The following is a 22,301-nucleotide window of genomic DNA, read 5'->3' as shown; positions in this document are numbered from 1 at the left end:
TGAGATGGTTAGGTTCTAGTTCAGTTGTATTATTTATGTTCTTCAATTTGTTCCTTAAAGTCGACCAATGGATCTTCTCGTGACATACAAATTAAGGACATGGTAATTCCATTGAGTGGGAGCGCTAATCATAGATACAGAATCTATGGCTTCTATCTGGGCATAGAAGTAAAATGATGATTTCCTTCGAGCTTGGCTTAAAAGAGATAAATGGTTGAGTACTCATTTCAGTAATTATATTAGTTTATTGAAATATGATTTATAGGTAGCTAAGTATTTTAAGGATAAAATACATTGAAGGGTGTAATAGTAAATTTGTCCCTACTCAATGTAGATCATCTATAAAGGATCATTAATTATTAGGATTATAACAATAGATAAATCATAGTGTAGCTATATCGTGGAACATATAGAGCATTCTACATAATTAAGAGTGTAATTCTAAATCTATATTGGTGCAAGAAAGAATTAATAAGTTAGAGAATTTACGTGATAAATTCTAGAGCTACTTATTGGAAGCTTGATTATATAGGTCCATGGTCCCTACACTAGTTGAGACAATACTACTTGTAAGACTCAGTTAATTGGTTTTAGTTAATTAATTATAATTCTAAAATTAGACTATATCTTGTTTATGAATTTTCACTAAACAATGACTTAATTGTGAAGAAAGGAGGTTTTAGGGTTTATTTATTAATTAAGAGATTTTGTGGGGTCTAATTAATAAATAATATAAATGACAATTTTATTTGATAATTAATTATAATTATTAAATAAATAGTTTTGGCATTTATAGGATTAAAATTGGAAAATATGGCATTTGTGAAATAAAAGATAAATGGTTTAAAAAATGGCAAAGTTATAACTAGTGGGACCCATCTATTTGGTCGGCCACTTAAGGCTTATTTTTGCTATTATTTTATCATTTTTTATTCGATAATTTAAATCCTAATCCTTGGTGAAATCGTATAAAAGGAATAGGATGGTCTTATTCTCAACCAATCCCATATAAGCTAGTTTACATTCTGTCAGAAAATTAGAGTTCTTGAGACCTGCTTCTTCTTTCTTCTATTTCTAAATCTCTTTCATTGTTCTTTACTGAATTTCTAGCCTATAGTGATTGAGTGCATGCCCACCCATAGCAAGTCTAGTACTCAATCATAGTATATAAGATCCAACAACCTGAAGGAGACTCGGGCTCAGATCTTGATAATACTCTACGATAAAAAGGAACAAGGGTTAGAAATCTGAGTGGGAGGAGATATATTATTCTGCTGCAATCAATCATAGTGTATAAGATCCAACAACTTGAAGGAGACTCGGGCTCAGATCTTGATAATACTCTACGATAAAAAGGAACAAGGGTTAGAAATCTGAGTGGGAGGAGATATATTATTCTGCTGCAATCAATATAAGGTTTCTTAACTTTATATGTGTTTAAATTCTATTGTTTTAGAAATTCATATTTAGGATGTTAATCAACATACTTGTTAGTGAATCTAGATCCTGGTAAAATATATTCTAACAAGGTGTTGGGTTAGTTTGGAAGGGCATCATTGTGTCAGCCCTTGCAGCCGCTGCCTCACGCTCTAGTTCTACATTTCTTTGATTTGACGCAGATAATCGGTGTTGAAGGTTGCTATTTCCAGTTCCACTAATGGAACATATCTTGTGGGATCATAGGGATCCTCACTTCGTCTTTCTAGGATTTCATCCCTAGTTTGTTCAAATTCTCTACCGTTTCTCCTAGAGCAAGGAGTCTCAGTTGCATTTGTACTCCTGTGAGAAGTCTGATGCTGTTTTCTAGGACGTTCAGTTGTCTCTTCGAGTTGAATTCTCTTCGTTTCAAGGAGTATCGTGTGCCATGGATTGTTGGTGTGAATTTGTTTCTAAGGAGAGTATTGTCTAAGTTTTTATAGCAGCAAAGAATGCATGGCGGCAGAAATGACAAGAAAGAATTCATGGCGCAAGAATCATAAGAAGCAATGGCGGCAATGGCAGAAGAAGAAGAATGTGAGTAGTAGTAAATTTTTTACGTGGTTTTGAAGTTAACTCTTCATAGTCCACTAGTCCATCTTCTCCATCTTATCCAGGGATTGATAAATTGTATAGAGTATACAATAAATTGTTTTTCAGAATGAATGATAGATATAATTCTCTTTCTTTCTCAAATTGGTCGTCCCGTCCCTTGTTCCTTGAATTCTGTCCCTATTTATAGGAGTCTAGGACGACAGTTATTTCCTTTGAATCTTATCACTTGTAACCATCCGTGAAATGTGGACAATCCTCACGTTTCGTATTTACACACATAGGATAATTTCAAGTAACTTCTCATAACCTCAATTTTTAACTTTATCTAAAGGTAGAGTTATGCTGACTATGCTTCATTATTCTCGCAATGTAACAATCCTCCTCTACTACTATTTATCATAAAAATCTGTATCTAAGTATACGCCAAGTAATACTTCTTGTGTTCTTCTATTAATATTGAATGAGGCATACACGAGACGCTTATCACAGTATGATAATTACGAGGTGAATCATGTTAGGGATGTTGTCTACAGTCATTCAACATACTCTAGAGTATGTGGGTCAATGAGCTACAAGCTCTTTGAACAATTCATTATCTACCCTTTCCAAACATTGTCACTGTTGTGCATTCTGTTTATCCTGAGATGGACTTTCTTTGCCTTTCTTTGTCTTGCTGGTCTCATCAGTCAGTAATTAATAGTTATTATTCATATAGCTCAACCTTGTTTTTAAAAGAGAGTTCAAATATTTCTACCAACTTTGTTTTTTGAGGTAAATTGTCTGAACATATATATTATTGTATAATTTGGACTGGTTCATATTCCATTTATATTACATGTGTCAGCACTATATTGCTGCTCGAAATATGGGTATAATACTTGACCTTGCCATTAGCAAGCTCCTTTAGATATAAGAATTTAGCTTAAAGAGATACTGTAGCTCAAATATCCTTTATGTTCCTTTCTTTGCATAAAAAGTAAATTGTCGCAAAAAGTTTTAATGTTCAAAAGATTTAAATTAAAAATCTTGCGTAATAGATTTATATCTTTAATTAATCGTTTATGTAGTCATAAACTACTTATTAGATCTTATCTAATATAAATATTTGTTTTAATAACCTCCAACGATGTAAATTTTATACTTTCATTAGATTCTTTAAACTTAGGATATGTCCTAAATTTAAAATTCATAATGAAGTATCTCATTATCATCTTCATAACCATTATAGTCTTTTCAGTTATACTGAAAATTAGAGAGAACTATATAGGTAAGTATGTTAAACCAACATTATTAAATAAAAGCATACAATTATTATAGAACGAAATAAATATTTAATTTCGAAAAGAATTAAAACATATAAACAGTTGTTTAGTTTTTCCACGATAAAGCCTTTCGATAATTAAGCATCGCTTTAGGGTCGATCAAATTAATTTTATTAGGCCTATGAGACGAATCTCATCTGATGAGACATAAATATCTCACATTTTCTATTTAAATATAAACCGTTGTTTGGTCAAGTTAACAACTAACCGTATGGAAGCTTAGTTCCACTTTATGAGCGTAGCCTATTATTTTAAATTTTATGACTTAACTTAGTAATACTGTCATACTAAAATACATCATTTCTCCTTATTTTTTGACAAGAGATAAACCTTGAACAATAGTACAGATTAATACCTTCCTTAGAGGATGAAAACTAAGTCATCGCGAGACTAGTCTATACTCCTTCGGCGTTGACCAATAATAGAGACTGTAGGTTACATTAACATGTACTCCTTCTCTCACTCACTATTTTAAAATTAATGAGTTTTGTTATTAATTTCTAGAATTAATACATATTAACCCTTTGATGGATATGATTAATTCATCTATAATAGAAGAGCCTATTTTATTTATAATTAAATTTCTCATCACTTCCACTAAAGTTTATTTAAAACTCTTTTAAATAATTTGGTTAATTTTACTTTACCAAGTTATAACTAATTTTTACTAAGTAGTTTACATGTTATTGGTTTCTCTAAAGCAATAAATGTTTGAACACATGGGATAATCTTAAATAATTAGGTTTCTACTATAAGATGGATGATTAATAAAAAATTATGTAAGATTTCATAAATGACATGAAACTAATTAAAATAAATTTTAATTAGTTTGTCTAAAATAAGAATAATTTGTATATAGATGCTTTTTTGCTTTTATATGTTTTTTTAATTAAATTTACTAAATAATAAATTACTTTTATTGTTTAAGTAAACTTAAGACATAACATGTTAACTAATTAAATTTGTCTTAATAAATTAAGAGATAATTATTTTAAAATGATTAAAATAATCAAAGATAAACAAGTTCATCTTTTCCATTTTAATTAGATTTGATAAAAAATAGATAAATTTTACTATTTAAATATACTTAACACATAAAATGTCTTAACTAATTAAAACTTTCTTATCTTTCAATTTTAGTTAGATTAAATGATAAAAATAAAAATTATTATTCAAAACTAAAAATTTTCCTATTAACTAAAAGTATTTTAATTTTCTAATAAAATAATATAATAATTATCTTTTATTTAGTTGTCTTTAAATAATCTATATATATATGGAGGATGTTTCAATAGTTACATTTTTATTGTAACCATTATGGTTACATTTTTTTAAGTCATTGAATTACTATTAAATGGTTATGATTACTTTAGAAATTAAATAAAAATAAATAATAAATAACTTGAAACCTAAAAGTAACTTGATAATTTATTTCCTTATAAAATTTTAATTAAGATTAATTATATTTTAATATTAAATTATTAATAATTATTAATTAATTTTTTGCAATTTATTATTATATAAGGATCTTTTAGCAATTTTTTTTGCATTTAAATTATTTAAATTTTTATAGCAAAACTTTGTATAATTTAAAATTATACACATATAATTTCATAATTTAAATTTTATTATACTTGTAATCTTAATTTAAAATTATTATACTTAATTATTTTTTTTATTTAAATATTTAAAAAGTGAAATAAGTTGAAGGATTTTTCAAAAAAAAAAAAATGGCTACATTCGTTGAAGAATTAATAATACAACAACTCCTCTACATTTCAACACAAGAAAACAAATAAATAAGTAAAAATTATAACAGGGCAAGTATATATTAATTTCCCAAAATAAAACAAATTGATTTTTTCTTTCTTCCATACTACTAGCAGTAACAAATGAAGAGTTAATTATATTCTTGAAAAAAATATCTAAGGCCATTAATAATATAAAATTAAGCAAAACTCAAATTTACTCTGTGGATTTATTGCTTGCAAAGTAAACAATTCTAACCAAGAACTTAAAAGAGCATTAAAAAAATACCAAATAACAGCATTATTTCCTACAATAGCCCGACCACTAACAAAGTAGCTCGTGACTTCCTCCATTTTCTCAGAATCTACAAAAGCGCCTATACATAGTGTGCATCAGACGATGTGTCGTCATCAGGTACATAACAACTCTATTCTGGAGTTGTTTTGCAACTTATTGCTTGTTCTAATTATGATCTTTTATATTTGTGTTCATAAACATCCAATAAAATATTTTGTGATAGCCATGGAGTTGGTGGATAATTTTCAAATATTCATAAAAAATGGTCACTTTCCTTTTAGAGTGTACTCATAGTATTGTTGAGAGAATAGTTTGTTGTTGGGCAAAGTCCTTTGAGACTTGTCTGGGCCTTGAGTTGTCCGGCAAAATCCTTTGAGAATTGAAGCCTTTACGCATATATTCTGCTTGTAAAATGTCAACCACAACTTCACAAAAATTTTACCCTAGAATATGTCAGTAAGTAGTATTTAAAGAAATAATTAACAAACTTTCTGACAAGGTGCAAATCTTGAATCAAATCAAGTACACTATATTTAGAAATTATCTTTATAATAAGATTATGTATTTCAATATATATTTGAGTTAATCTTAAAGTTAATTAGCATAAAGCATGAAGAAAATAATGTGAGAGTGATGGTTCAACTACATTGTGCGTAGAAGAGATTTTGTCTAGACATATGATGTGAGAAAGAAAAACACTCAATAATCTTTAAATAAATAGATAAATTTAAAGTAGTATCATTTCAAACTTTTATAAATTATAGTCCATTGAAAACTTGACAAATCTTTCAAACTGTAAAAGATTTAGTAAGAATAACATCTAGCTAGGGAGATAAGACTAAATTACCGAATAGATTAACCATTAATGATAAACTAGACAATGAATGTATGTATTAAGTTTAAAAGGAGAAAAAAATAAGATGTTAGAAAATTAAAATTATATCAATATATAGATAAATAGATATACAAATTTTGTTATGAATTGACTAGCTTGAAATCTCATACTTAATTCATCTAATTGTAATAAAATAATTAAATATTTAAAAATTTATTATAAGAAGAGAATTTTAATTTGTGTAAAAAGAAGTTTAATTTTTGTAAAAAAAAAATAAAATTTTATTGTAAATATTATAATTAAATTTAAATGACTCAATTGTTAAAATAATTATAGTAGAAAACTAGAACTAGACTAATCAATTTTGATATCATCTCTGATGGTACTTGTCTCTTGTGTACTAAATTTTGGGCTGTTGGTATAGTAAAGAAGTGAGCAAGGAGTTGTTTAAATGGGCAGATATCATGCTCAAGAATCCAAGGCTCAATATCAGCTTAAAGTGGATAAAAAGGTGTAGATATTCAAAGTTCAAGAGAGAATATTTTACGGCTATAATAAATACTGCTGTGTACAAAATTTGGGAAGCTAGGAATATTGCTATATGGGAGGTAAAGATGTATAAAGTTTCAATAATTGTAAATGGAGTTAAGATTGAAATTTGTGATAAAAATTTTTCTTTTCAAAAAAGACAAAATTAGTAAAGAGGATTTAAATTGGTTAGATAAGTTAAGAATTTGTAACTAATTTGTATAGATGGTAACAATTTGGTACACTTGATATATTGAGCAGTACATTTACATATTTACCAAAAAAAAAATGACATTTTTAATTTTTTAAATAAAATTAAAATAAAATAATTATCTACTTAGTTAAATTTAAATCATGATAGAAAAAAGAATAATTAGTATTTTTACCCATTGAACTTTTGGCATTACCTAATTTTGTCCTCTAAAATATACGGCTTGTTAAAAATTACTCCTAAAATATAACATTTACATAATTATGCCCTTTCTGTTAGATTCTGTTTCTTTTACCGTTAAAAATTAGTATTTTTACATCCGAAACATTGACCAATACAAAATTTTGTTTCCTTTTTTCAAAAATAAATTATTTTTAAAAATTATAATATTTTTTTTTTAAAAAAAAGTAATTATAATATTATATTAATTCTGAAAAAAAATAATAAAAATTTAAAAAAATCTAATAAAATATTAAATTAATTAAAAAAATATTAATTTTACTTAAAAAAACTTAAATTATTTCTAAAAAAATATATTCAAACTTTATTTTATTTAACACACGTATCTTAAAAAATCAAACCAAAATTATTGAGAATCTAATAAATAATTTAAATAAACTAAGATTTTTTGAAGAAAAAATCAAACTTATTTATATTTATAAACCTATATCTTAACAAACAGAGAAAAATAATTAAAAATTCAATAAAAATATAAAATTATTTCAAAAAAAAAGTTATAAATTAAACTAAAAAAATGGTTTGTTTACTTAAATAAATCTATATTTTTGAGAAAAACAAAATATACTCAAGTTTGTTCCTGTAAAATTTACTTTTTACAAAATTAAAATTTTAATATATTTTTGTAATAAAAAATAAATAATTTTTAAATCACTTAATTAGTTTTAAATTTTGAATTTATTTTTTAATTTTGCTAATCATTCAAAATAATTTTTTCTTATGATTTAAATTACTTTTTAAGATTTACTAAAAAGAATATTAAATCTTTCTCATTTTTATTTTGAGGGGTACGATATGATTGATATCAAAATTTAGGAGGCAAAATTACTAATTTACAAAGATACGTCATTATTTAAACAGAATAATGAGACAGAACCTAACAGAAGGACTGAATTTCTATAAATATAAAAGTTAGGAAATTCTTAACAAACCGCATATTTTAGGGGACAAAATCAGTATTATTTAAAATTTAAAAGATAAAATTGCTAATTATTCTTTACTAAAAGTCAATGTTATACAAAAAAAAAAAAAAGAAATCATTTTAAAGAAATAAGTTAACTATTTCTTAAACAAAGAATGAGTATTTTTTTTTTTTTGGTGAAAATTTAATTAATTAGAAATACGAAGTGAATATAACCAAACTTTTCTGTCTGGACCCTTCTAGCAGGTATGAGGTCCATCTCTTCTCTTTCATTGAGTTTGGTCTATCTAATGGAGGATTTCGTCCACCCTTCACTGTTCAGTGGTGGTTTGTCATACTTGTTACATTACAGATATCCATCTTTGCTTAATCCTCCCTCCTCTCAGTGCATTAAATGCTCTAAGGGTTATTATTACTCCCTTTCACATCTAATTAATCTTATCCAGAGCATTAATTGCTCCAAATCCTTTCTCTCTTCCTTTCTCTGTCGTTTTCTTCATCATTCCATTTTATCTTCTCCTTATTTACTAGTGATCTCCCAAATCTTCACTCAGAATAACTCTCTTGGATGTCGTAAATTGGAGGCGGTCGACTGGTTTCCCGAAGCCCTTCAGGTTTTTGTGGCCTCCATGGATGAGACTAAGGATGTGACTAGGGCGTTTCTAAGGCGTGTTCTTCGTGGCTTTTGGTTCTTTTTATATTTATCCAAGCTCAAGTATTGTTTTCTTCATCCCATTCCTCTGCTATTTTCTCTCTTTGTTGCTATCTTTGAAGTTTTTTCTTTGCGAAAATGGATGAGTTTCTCAATTCTGTCTCTAATGCTTTAGCTCTTCCCCCTGATGAATCTACTGTTTTTACTTATGATGTTGGGTCCTTTAGTTCCTCCCCTGCTTCAATTAGTCTTCTCCTTAAGCTTCATATCATTCGTCCTTATAATAGGCCTTCTCTCATGAAAACTCTTTCTAGCATCTGGTCATCGCAATGCCAATTTCCAGTTACTGTGTCTAAGCATGCCGATGGCATATTTCTTGTCACTTTTGGCTGTGAAGGGGACAAGGGTAGAGTTTTAGAGGGTCAACCTTGCCCAGTGTATCACTATCTTTGCTGCTCTAGATAGTTCTTTCCCCTTACTCTTGAAAATCTGCACTATGTTCCTTTTTGGATTCAAGTGTATGGAATCCCTTTTATGTGTAAATCCAATGATCTTGCTAGGTTCATAGCAATGGAAATTGGTGATCTTATTAAGGTGGATAAGGACACCATTAAGGAGGGTACTAGTCCTTATTTTCGTCTTAGAGTCCTTCTGGATGTTAACTTGGCTATTAGGAGGGGTATGAACATTAAGTTCATTAGGATGGGGTGTGAGTTCATTTCTATTTTTTCTGTGGAAAGTTAGATCGCACTAAAAAATATTGTGTAGCCTTCTTGCAGAAATGTGATGAGCTTTTGAATGAACCTCAATGCCCTTACAACATCCTTCTTAGAGGCAAAGAAAAGATTTCTGTCAAACCCTAGCCCTTTCAATATCCCCATCCTCCAACTATTACTATGGTTAATTAACAGCCTGTGAATCTCAACCTGCCACCTCAACAATTCTCTGGTCATTCCATCACTTTCCCTTCTTCCCTCAACCTCAATGCTCACTTCACTGGTCCTTCTGCTCCTCCTCCATCCACTGTTGTTCTCATGATGCCCACACCTTTGAATCCCAATATTTCAAGTATTACTTCACAATCTGCTAGGCCTACCTTTGACATTTCCTTGACGCCTTCTGCTTTTACCTCATACTCTACTGACTCTCTTTATTGAGGCTGATAGCCCTGTTAGTCAAATGGACACTTTGTCCTCTGGCCCTACTTTTCCTGTGGCTATTTCTGGAAGTTCTGCCTCTATTGGTGATTTTGCTATGGGAGCTAACTCTCCCCAGGGCCAACCTAACTCTACTGTTCGTGGGAAGGGCTTGGCTTCAGCCTCTGGTGTCAAGAGACCTTCTTTTCAGCCTCAACATGTTGTGGTTGGAAACTCTGTAAGGTCCCAGCTCAAACGTGCTCGTTCTGGTGATTGGGAGGATAAATCTTCTCCTGTTGCTGCTATGTGTTGAGTTGGAATGCACGTGGATTGGGAGTACACGTGCATTCAGGAGGCTCTCCTTTTTCGTTAAAGATCATTGCCCAGATGTGGTTTTTTTAATGGAAACTCGTTTGCCTATGAAGGTTGTAGATAGAATTAGAGTAGCTTTGGATTTTGATGATGGTTTTGAAGTCCTTAGGAAGTATTTTGGAGGTGGAATTCTTCTTCTGTGGAAAGCTACTGTTTATGTAAATATTTTATCTTTTTCTAGTAATCGTATAGATTGAAATATTAACTTTAAAGATAATGAAATGTTTCACTTTACTAGCTATTAGGGTTCTCCTCTCACTTCTCATCGTTCTTTTACTTGGGATTTGCTTGAAAAAACTTTCTCCACTGCTCCCAACCTCCCTTGGTTTATTATGGGAGATTTCAATAGTTTTTTGTCTTTTAATGATAAAATAGGTAATACTTACTATAATCATAAAGACATGGATCAATTTGCCCAATTTCTAGACAGATTTTGCCTTTCTCCCCTCTCTTTTGAGGGTGATAAGTTCATTTGGCATAATCATGTTGGAAATTATTTTACCAGGATGTTAGATCTACTCACAAGTATGTTGATTAACACCCTAAATATGAACTTCTAAAACGATTATAAATTAAACACATATAAAGTATGAGAAACCTTACATTGGGTGCAGCGGAATAATATGTCTCTTTCTGTTCAGATCTCTAACCCTTGTATCCTTTCTGTCGCAGAGTATTATCAAGATCTGAACCTAGATCTCTTTCTCTCCTTTCTTTAGTGTTGAATCTCCTTCTTGTTGAAAGTCTTTCTTCACGATCTTCCTCACTATGATTGAGGTATCACTTCCTGTGTGTGGGCACTACTCTATCACTAAGAGGTTCGAAATTATTCAAGGAAGAAGAAGAGGGTGAAAGTGGCGGGTAGGTTTAGAGAGAGAAGGCTCAGGTTTTTCTCTGAAGGAAACAAGATGTGAAGTGTATATTTCCTGAAGCCTTCACTATCTATTTGTAGCATACCACATAGGGTTAGGCTTGAATTATTTGGTATTAAAATAATGAAAATATCAGATGATATTTCCTATAAAAGTGGTCGGCCATGGCTTTATGGATTTGGGCCTCACTTTTGCAAATTTTGCAATTTTATCAATTCTGTATCTTATTTTCTCAAAAATACCAATTTTCAAATTCAACCATTTAAATGCCAATTCTAACTATTTAATAACTATAAATAATTATTAAATAATATTGTCATTTATCATATTTATTAATTGAACCATACAAAGTATCTTAATTAACAAATATGCCTTAAAAACTCTTTCTTTACAATTTCGCCCTTACTTAGTGAAAAATTCACAAATAGACATAGTCTAATTTGAGAATTATAATTGATTAATCAAAACCAATTAAATGAGTCTTACAAGTAATATTGTCTCAACTAGTGGGGGGACCATGGGTCTATATAACCGAGCTTCCAATGAGCAGATCAAGAATTTATAACTTAAATTCACTAACTTATTAATTCTTCGTTGAATCCACGCATAGAACTTAGAATTGCACTCTCAGTATATAGAACGCTCTATATGTTCCACCATATAGACACGACATTAGTTATCCATTGTTATAATCCTAATTTGATCAATGATCCTCTATATGAATGATCTACATTGTAAAGGGATTAGATTACCGTAACACCGTACAATGTATTTTATCCTTAAAATACTTAACCCCGTATAAATGATATTTCAGCTATGTGAAATGAGTACTCCACCATTTATTTTCGTTTGGTCAAGCTCGAAGGAAATCATCCTTTACTTTCTATTCGCCAGATAGAAGCTATAGATTCCATATTTATGTTAGCGCTCCCACTCAATTGCACTACCGTGTTCCCAAAATGTACGTATCACCCTGACCCAAAAGTAGGCTTAACTAACAAATTTAAGAACACGAATAACACTCTTGAGATTGAACCTAATCATAACAGGATTAAGATCATTTGATCTAGGATCAACTAGGCGATATTGACTTGAATAGATATTACAGTAAGTTTGATTAAATCTATGTCAAAGTTCAATATCGGTCCCTTCTGATGCATACTCCATGCACCCAACCTGAGCTTTACTTTAACCAATGCTCTGGAAAGAACATAGCATTATACCAAATGCAAGTAAACTCTGTTGTAGATTATCATATCAGTAAAACCCTGTGTTTGATAAATCTAGGAATCTTTATTCACATAGTCATGTTTACTTTCCAATGTGTTGACAACACAATAAACAGGATCAAGTATGTGAAAAGGGTTTCAGATGAATTTATAAATCAAATAGACAAGCAATTGATAAGATGAACCAAAACATACACAAATGAATGAAAAATACTTCTGTTTCTTTATTGATGTTGAATAAAATAAATTACATTGAAATGGAGTTTTATTTAGGGCATAAAACCCAACAAATCACTCTGTTTGTGAGCGTCTTGATTGGGCCCTTGGGGTCTGAGTCTTGGAGGACTCTCTTTCCTACTACTAATTTGCATCATTTGCCTTTTTATGGCTCGGACCATAGAGCCACTAAGGTCTTTCTTCATGATGCTAATGTCTCTAACAATCCTTTTATTAGGAAAAGATTTCAGTTTGAAAATATTTGGCTTGATAACCCTCATTTTTACACCACTGTTCAAGACTCCTGGCTGAATTCCTCTAGTATCTCCTCTCATGAAAAGACTCTCAGTCGGTTTCTCTTTTGTCAAGATTCCTGTGTCTCTGCTTTAAAATCTTGGAACAAATCTACTAAAGTGATTTTCCAATTTCGTACCCAGGATACTCAAAGAGAGATTGTTAGAATTCAGGCTTCTGTCTCTAATAGTAGAGAGTCTAGCCTTCATGTTAAGTATCTTCAGTCTCAGCTTGATGCACTCCTTTATAAGGAAGAGGTTTATTGGAGACAACGGTCTCGTGTTAATTGGCTTCAAGCTGGTGACAAGAATACTAAGTTTTTTCATCGGTTTGCTTCTCATAGGAGGAAGAATAATACAATTAAATACTTAAAGGATGATAATAGCACCAAGGATCCTGAGGTTATGTTTGATATTATTTCTTCTTTTTTCACCAATCTTTTTAGTTCTGAGGGGTGTGATGTTGAGGCTACTATTTAAATCTTGGACTGTTTAGGGCCTTCCCTGAATGAGCCTGACATTGATTTTTTGGCTCAGCCTTTCACAGCTCAAGAATTGAAGAAAGCTGTTTTTAGCCTCTCTGGGGACAAAGCCCGTGGGCTAGATGGCCTTAATGCTTTCTTCTACCAAAAAAATTGGGACACTCTTGGTGCTAGCTTTGTCCATGCTGTTTTAGATTGTTTAAATAATGGAGTTGATTTCTCTGATATTAATACAACTCTCATTGCTTTAATCCCTAAGAAACAACATGCTAATTCTTTGAAGGATTCTAGGCCCATAAGTCTTTGTACTACTACGTATAAAGTTATCTCTAAAGTACTTACAAATCGTCTTAAAGTGGTTCTTGACAAAATTATCTCTCCCTTTCAAAGTGCTTTTGTTTCTGGGCATATTATATTTGATAACATTCTTATTGCCCAAGAAATTGTTCATGCTATTAACTCTATAAAAAATGGTAAGAAAGGTTGGGCTGGTTTAAAACTCGACATGGCTAAGGCCTTGATCGTGTTGAATGGCATTTTTTGGAAAGTTTAATGTTCCATTTTAACTTCCCAATTAAGTTTGTTAATCTGGTTAAGAAATGCATTTCTACTACTAGGTTGTCTTTTCTTATTAATAGTTTTGTCCGAGGTTCTCTTAGACCCTCTAGAGGCCTTAGATAGGGAGATCCTTTATCTCCCTATCTTTTTATCCTTTGTGCTGAAGGTTTGTCCTCTTTGCTTAGGGTTAGGCAGGATGCTCAGCTTCTTAAAGGTATTGCTATCTCTAGGCATGCGCCTTCTATCTCCCATTTATTTTTTTTTTTGCTGATGATAGCCTACTTTTTTGTTCTGCTGATAGAAATTCTTGCTTAGCTCTTCAGGAGGTTTTTAATATCTATTCTAGGGCTTCTGGGCAGGCTATTATTTTTTCTAAATCCTCTATTCCTTTTTCTCCCAACACTGCACAAGATATTTGTTCTTTGTTTTTTCATACTTTTAATTGAGAAGATAGGCCTTTTGGTTGTGAATATTTAGGTCTTCCTCAATGCCTTTCTTGGTATAAATATCATTCTTTTACTTTTCTTTGTGATAAGGTTGCTTCTGTCCTCAGAGGATGGTCCTCTAAGTGTTTTTTTTGGGCTGGGAAAGAGGTTCTTTTGAAAGCCGTTATTCAAGCTATCCCTGCTTATGCAATGGCTTGCTTTAGGTTACCTACTAAAATTTGTAAGGTTATTGAGGCTGCAATGGCCAAATTTTGGTGGGGTTCTACTAGGGAGTCCAGAAAAATTCACTGGAAGTGTTGGAAGTTTCTATGTCAGTCCAAATTTAGGGGTGGTTTGGGTTTCAGATCTCTTGTGCATTTTAATCAAGCTCGTTATTCTCCACAATCTTCCATTATTGAGGCTGCCTCTGGTCACAATCCCTCTTATACTTGGAGAAGCAATTTATGGGGAAGAGACTTAATGGTTTCGCGGCTCATTTGGAAGGTGGGTAATAAGAGTAGTATTCGAACTTTGGATGATCATTGACTCTTAATCATAGACACAAATTTTTTATCAATAATGATCCTCCTTCTTCTTCTACTTTATTGTCCTACTTTGTCACTGATTCAGGAACTTGCGATGTTGGGAAATTGTAATCTTGTTTGGATAATGCAATGATTAATGATATTCTTGAGGTCCCTATTTTAGGATGTTATGGTCATGATGCTTTGATTTGGGAAAGGGAAAGTTCTGGATTATTTACTGTTAAGTCAGCTTATCATTTGGCTTTCTCTCACCAGGATCTCCCCTCTTCCTCTTCTTTCTCTGGTTCTAAAAAGTTGTGGTCTAAAATTTGGTCCTCTATTACCCCCCCCTAAAGTTAAACTTTTTGTATGGAGAATGTTGTCTCATGCCATCCCTGTAGCTTCATCTCTCTTTAAAAGATGTGTGATTGATTCACCCTTGTGTCCTGTTTGTAACTTGGAGATTAAGACCACCAAGCATGCTCAGCTAGATTGCTCCGGATCCAGGAAAGCTTGGCGATATTCCAGGTTTGCTACTTATTATAATAATTATAAACACTTAAATATTGATGAGTTTTTTATTGGTCCTGTTCAAAGTCTGGATAAAGATAATATTGGTATTTTGTTTTGTTTCTTGTGGGCTTTATGGAATCAAAGGAATAACTTTTTTCATAATCAATCTAACATTCCCCCAATGGAAGTGTATGATTGGAGTCTCAACTATTTTTTTAAGTTTTTAGATGTGCAGCAGGTTCATGCAATAGGTCCCAAATCTGCTACCCCTACATCATCAGTGCAGCCAACAACTTCAAGCAGCTTCAGAATTTTCACAGATGCAGCCACTGATTCATATAATCGAAAACAACAGTATTGGAGTGGTGGTTATGGATGCTTGTAATAGGGTTACAACAGGATTTTCAACCCCTTTTGCTGGTATAGTGCCGCCTGCTGTTGCTGAAGCTAAGACCATCTATCAGGCCATCCAATGGGCTCAGTTAATTAATCTTCCTATGGATGTGCTTCTAACTGATTGTAAATTAATAATGGATAAGCTTGCTTCTTGTAATTGGAATAATAATGTTTTAGATGATGTCCTAATTAATGTTAAGAACTTGTTATCTTTCAGTCCAAGACTAGCTATTTGTCATGTTCCTAGAGATTGTAATGTGATTACTCATAAGATAGCTAAGCTAGGTCTTGGATTAGATAATGAGTTAATTTGGAATGGTTCTTTACCTTCTTTGTAATTTGTTGCTTTGTATAGTTCTCTTTTTTAATAAAGTTATTTGTGTTATTCATCATTCATCACATGAAGGAAATGAACGAGTTTGTGTATTTGTGTTAGCAGTGGACAAATAATGTATTCAAAAGAATGTAAGAATATGTGAAAGGTATATGAAAAAAAAAAATGCAATTTGTAATCAAAATAAAAAATTTCCATATTAATTGAAGATTTTTTTTTTTTTTGTACTGTGATCTTAATTGATGATTTTTTTTTATCAAAGAAGATACCAAAAATATATATATATTAAATTGGGAAAAAATGAATTAATTAGAGTAAAGAGGCATGAGATGGGAATAAGAAAATAATTGTCAAATAATAAATTACCTCCACGTCATCAAGTAACCCTTCCACTAGTTTTAAAAAATAAATTTGAGTTTTTTAAAATATCAATTAATACAATTAATGTGAATCATTAGATTTAATCTAATGGCCAATAATAAAATACCTATTTATGGGTAATACCCATTTAGAGCATACCCATATATATATATTAATAATTTGATAGATAAATGACTGTCGTTAGTACTATAGTTTGAAAAATGTGTGAGAGAATTTCTCAAAATAAGAAAAATAAATTGAAAAGCAGTGACTAGTGAGTGAGAAAAGAAAAAAGAAAGTTAAAAGTGATAATGAAAGCTAAAACATGATTATTTATTATTATTTTAAAGTAAGAAAACCTGTGTTTCTTTTACTCTTTTTCTTACACGGAAAATCCAGGGGAAACACGTTCTCACTAACGCGTGTGAATATTTTTTTTTCTCTTTTACAAAAAAAAAAAAAAATGATACGAACATTTAATTACAAACTTTCTAGTTGCAAGTTTATGTCTGATTTTCCCGGGAAAAAAACCTTGACTTTTTCAAGTCGTCTCTCTCCCTTTTATCATTTTTCTTTTAGCGTAATGAATTGAATCAACAAGAAGACTTGAAGCTTAACATCAAACTTACACCTACTTCAGACTTTCTCTGGGCAGATTTTTTGGCATCATCTTAATTTGAATCGGAATTTCGTGAGGTCAGTCTATCACTTCTGTTTGAGAAGAAAAAAACAGTGGAAATTTGTGATTTTTAACAGGGGATTTCTCTCTCTCTCTCTCTCTCTCTCTCTCTCTCTCTCTCTCTCTCTCTCATTTTGATATGCTTAAGCATATATCTTTTCCTGCATCGTTTCTCTATTATGGAAATTGAAATATTTTTTTCCTCTTAATTATATTGTAAAATTGTGATAAGTTCTTCTAAACCCATTTGGAAATTTATTATCTGCTCATAAATTTTCTATTTCTTTGTACATACACAACTCACCTGTGTAAGTTGTTAATGGATTTTGTTCAGTACTTTCTGCAAATGAGAAACCCCACAAATATTCTTGTAAGTATATAGTGAAGAAGATAGAAATCCATGCTCTATTTCCACTTCTTTAGATTAAAACTTAAGCAAGGCAAGGTTAGTTCTTAAGCTTTCCTGTCTTTATCTAAGAAGAGGATAAGGTGTGTTAAGAGTTCTAGTATCATCATGTGTGTGCCCATGAAATTCTATCTTCAATTTATGTTCTTGTTTAGCTATTAAATTATGTTAAACTTTTTGTATGGTGGGTATTATTTATAGGAAGGTTAGATACCGTCACTTGCTGAATGCCTGGTGCTAAGGAAAAGGGTTGAAATGATAGAAGAATATGGAGTGTTGATGGAGCAATTGAGGTTTTAATAATCATATTCATATGCTTCTCGTAGAGGATTTTAAGCAAAAGGCTAATTATATCTCTGGCAATGGAGTTTATACCCATTGGGACAATCTTGGCTGTGCTAACAAACCAGGTGGCCAAAACATCTAGTGCTGCTAAGGATGTTGTTTTTGAGAAAGAGAGCTTTAGGGTTTTGTCAAAGCACTTATCTGACATTGAACCTGTCTTAAAGGAATTGCAACTTCAAGAGCTGAACGAGTCTCAGGCTGCAAGACAAGCTCTAGAAGCTCTTGAAGCAGATGTTAAAAGGGCCAATAACCTGGTTGAGAAGTATACTCAGCGAGCCCGGTTCTACTTGCTTCTCAAGTGCAGACACATTGTTAAAGAGGTACAAGATGTTACAAGAGATATTGGAAGATCTTTAGCTTCTTTATCCCTTGCAAACACAGAAGTACTTCATAGAATATCTGATCAAGTCCATAGGCTACAAAATGAGATGCAAAGAGTGGAATTCGAGACTTCAAGCTCTCAACTTCAAATTGTTGACAAGCTTGACCAGGGTCTTAGGGATAACAAACTTGACCAAGCTTTTGCAAATGACATGCTAGAGGAAATAGCAATGGCAGTTGGGGTGCCCATTGAGCCGTCAGCGATAAGCACAGAGCTTGCAAATTTCAAAAGAGAAAAGGAGGAGGCTGACTTCAGGAAAGAAAGGGCTGAAGTTTTCTTCTTTGGTCAGGTTATTGAGCTCCTCTCTCGAGCTGATGCAGCTAGGGACTATGAAGAGGTCAAGAAGCAATACGAACAGCGTGTTCAGGCCATTGAGAGATATAATTCAAGAGAAGAATACATTTTACCACTTAATTCTTTTCTTTGCTGCATAAATGGAACTGTGATGACTGATCCTGTCAGCCTTTGTACTGGCACTACATGTGAGAGAGCTGCCATTGCAGATTGGTTTGAGAGTGGTAAGAGAACAGACCCTGATACTCATGAAGTTCTTGAAAATACTTCTTTTCGCTCAAACCTTCCTTTGAGACAATCAATAGAAGAGTGGAGAGAGCTAAATTACTGCCTTAGGATCAGATCTTCCAATGAGAAGTTGCTATCAGGTGTTGATAAGTCCATGGATGAAGCCCTAAATCAAATGCAAGATCTTATGAGAGAGAGTTCAATTAACAGAGATTGGATTTCCATAGAAGGATTCAATGACATTATAGTCAATGTTCTTCGAAAATCACACAACAATGATTTGAAAAGAAAGATTTTGATCACCTTAAAGTATTTTGTTGAAGGCCACACCAGAAACAAAGTAAGCATTCTATATTAAAGTATGGAAAAAATAACAATAAATAAAAGAGTTCCTAATCCAATCATTTGAAAATTGTTCTACTGCAGGAAGCACTCATTGAATCCCAAGGTTGGAGTCTCGTTATTCGCTGCTTAGGGCATGATGCAATCATCTCCAAGGCTGCTATTGAATTGCTTTATGAACTGCTACAAGACAGGTCTGGTTGGAATGTGTCTGTTTGCAGAAAACTCTCTCAAAAAAGCAATGCTATTCTTTTTCTTGTCACTCTTTTGAAGGGTTCTGTGCAAGAGACAGCTGAGATTGCAGAAAGTATCATGTTGAAGCTTCTTGACATTGATGAAGAGACTATACATCGTGCAGCCAAGGCTAGTTGGTATAAACCACTTATTGATTGCATAGTTAAGGGTAAGAAGATTTTATTCCATTCAAAGATTTCACAGGCATTTTCCTTTCCAATTCTATGAAAACAAATGAAAGCAACTCTTTCATCTAGCTTAATAAGTACATTCAAAATATATTTTACGATACTCACTCTTTCTCCTTTTTATGGTATTCGAAGGCATAAATCCATTTTGTCCACTCTACCAGTCACTACTTGATGGTAGTAATTGTTACCTGTGTCACTAGATAGAATGCAGCATATGATTATGAAACTTGAATGATTTGGCCTATAATCCTTATTGTAAGCTATCATTTTGTCAAAATATTAAAGGTGCTTTGTAAAATTAGTCTTTGGGAAAATTTTTATTAGCAAAATAACTTTTCAAAAAATATTATTAGCAAAATTATCACATTTTATCGCACGAGTGACAAAAAATTATATTGTGGAACTATTATAGTTGTTTTGCGACTATAAATTTACTTTGTGCAATCATTATGGTCGCACAATGTAAATTTAATGTGGTTATTTTTCAAATTTTACAATTTTATGTTAGTAGTTCGGCAAATTCCCAAATTTTAATCTAATTTCTTTCAGGGCCAGAGTGTTCAAGGATATCATGTGTGAGAAGTATTGTTAACATGGAATTGTCTGATTCAAATTTGAAGCATTTTGGAGAAGAAGGGGTTATACCTCCTTTGATTGAGATGGCATCTGGAAATATTGATTCGAAAGAATTCTCCTTATCTGCATTGGTAAAGCTAGCAGGTTGCCGTGCTAATAAAAAGCCCATTGCTGAAACTGGTGGAGTTGACTTTGTGGTAAATCTTATGTCCACCCCCAATGTACCTACCTTCATTGTTGTCAAATGTTGTGAGGTCCTTGAGAAACTCTCTTCTGATGATGATTCCATTAAATACTTTGTTGATAAGAGAGGGACTGAACTTGAGTTAGAGTTAATTGTCGCCAACTTGTTAGCACTGCTCCAAAATCCCAACTCTGCCAACAATGTCCGGAGGCCAGCCCTGCGAGCACTTCTTGGAATTTGCAAGTTTGAAGCTGGATTGGTCAAAAAAGCTGTTCTAACTATCAAGGGTGTATCTCTAGTCCTTCCTCTTCTTGACGACTCTGATTCGGAGATTAGGGAGGTTGCCATTAAGTTATTATTCCTTTTCTCACAACATGAGCCAGATGGAGTTGTGGAATACCTTCTCAGACCGAGAAGGCTGGAGGCTCTAGTGGGATTTCTTGAGAACGGAGATAAAGATGATTTAAAAATGTCTGCTGCCGGATTGTTGGCCAACCTACCTAAATCAGAAAAATCACTGACCATGAAGCTGATAGAGTCAAATGGACATACTGCACTTATAGAAATTTTGAATACTGGTACAATGGAAGCCAAAGAAAATGCACTCAGTGCCCTCTTTAGGTTCACAGATCCTGAAAATCTCGAGTCACAACGTATTCTAGTGGAAGCAGGAGCTTACCCTTTGCTTGTAAATCTTCTCAAGGCTAATTCAGTGTCAGCAAAAGCAAGAGCTGCAGCTCTGATAGGCAATCTTTCAACCAGTACTCCAAAGCTTCCTGTTGAATCCAAATCCTCCTTTTGCTGGTGTTTCAAACCATCAGGTATTCCTTTATGCCCAGCTCACGGTGGTATCTGTAGTGTAACTTCAAATTTTTGTCTTTTGGAGGCAAATGCATTGCCTGACTTGGTAAAACTTTTAGATGGAGAGGTTGAGGAAATTGCTTTTGAAGCAATTCAAACACTTTCCACTTTGGTTGATGAATCTTGTCCTCAGAAAGGAGCCATTGTCTTGCATGAAGCTAAAGCCATAAACCCCATCTTGAATATTCTAGATTGGGGAACAAAACATCTCAAGGAAGAGGCTCTAGGACTCTTAGAAAAGGTTTTTGTGTGCAAGGAAATATTAGACATTTACAGTACCAAAGCCAGGTTTCATCTTGTTAGTCTAACTGGTGGGAGTGTTCAAGCAGACGGCCGGCTCACGAGGAAAGCTGCCAAGGTCTTATCACTGGTTGAGCGCTTTTCTAGATCCTCAACATCTCTTGTTTCAGTACTGCATAGCTAAGAATTTTTGGTCCAATATTAAGGTATAAGAGCACTTTACTTGTAATTTGTAAAAGAAAATATGATTATATTCTTTGGTTACTCTTACTCCATATAGTTGTACAAATTCTTCAAGTTTGGGATGAATAATGAAGTTTGTATTCACTAGTTTCAGAAGAGAAAATATCTGTATAAATTGAATTTATGTATTTGGAAATAAATTATTTTTGACTGAGGCCAGATATATGGATTATGTTACAATAAAATCAAAATCAATTCAGAAAAAATTGTGGTTAATTGCTGTCATCCATATCAGTTCGACATACATAGTTCAAGCCTAAAGTTCTTGGAAATAAGACTCGTGTTTTGGAGCTCAAGCAATTTAAAGCCATAAATCTTGAGTCATTGGAGCTTCTTGGTATTCCCTTTGACAAATTAAATATCTCTGTATGTAAGGCAATTACAAATCTCTCATTAACTTGTGATTGGAATATAAAAGAGCTTTCATCGTTAGAATATCTCATTTCAAGCCTTCTTCTCCTTGAGAATTTTACTTTGGACAACTGGGAAATGCATAACTTGGAGCACATTTAAATCTCGAGTCAACCCTTAAAAAGTTTCTATCTGGATAATCGTGATGAGACAATGACTGTTATGATTGAGTCGGCTCCACAATCAACATC

The 22,301-nt window shown here is 32.3% G+C and overlaps 1 protein-coding gene across 1 annotated transcript; it reads left to right on the top strand.

Moving 5' to 3' along the window:
* The first annotated feature begins 16,970 nt into the window (after positions 1 to 16,970).
* Positions 16,971 to 21,858, top strand: LOC115722507 (U-box domain-containing protein 44). The gene is made up of 4 exons (XM_030651728.2): positions 16,971 to 17,190; positions 17,781 to 19,168; positions 19,255 to 19,573; positions 20,145 to 21,858. Exons 2-4 carry the CDS (start codon positions 17,942 to 17,944, stop codon positions 21,638 to 21,640), a joined length of 3,042 nt encoding a protein of 1,013 aa, XP_030507588.2. The 5' UTR covers positions 16,971 to 17,190; positions 17,781 to 17,941; the 3' UTR covers positions 21,641 to 21,858.
* The last annotated feature ends 443 nt before the right edge of the window (positions 21,859 to 22,301 follow it).

This window comes from Cannabis sativa, chromosome 9 (assembly GCF_029168945.1).
Source record: "Cannabis sativa cultivar Pink pepper isolate KNU-18-1 chromosome 9, ASM2916894v1, whole genome shotgun sequence".
Taxonomy (NCBI): Eukaryota; Viridiplantae; Streptophyta; class Magnoliopsida; order Rosales; family Cannabaceae; genus Cannabis; species Cannabis sativa.
The sequence above is the reverse complement of the archived record's forward strand: the minus strand, read 5'-3'. Positions and strand labels throughout refer to the sequence as shown.

What these genes read in the sequence shown, in the direction of transcription:
- LOC115722507 (XM_030651728.2), top strand. Translation starts at nt 17,942, where the DNA reads ATGGAGTTTATACCCATTGGGACAATCTTGGCTGTGCTAACAAACCAG. An exon ending in AAGGCCACACCAGAAACAAA is followed by an intron (nt 19,169 to 19,254) that starts GTAAGCATTCTA and finishes GTTCTACTGCAG; the next exon opens with GAAGCACTCATTGAATCCCA. An exon ending in TATTGATTGCATAGTTAAGG is followed by an intron (nt 19,574 to 20,144) that starts GTAAGAAGATTT and finishes AATTTCTTTCAG; the next exon opens with GGCCAGAGTGTTCAAGGATA.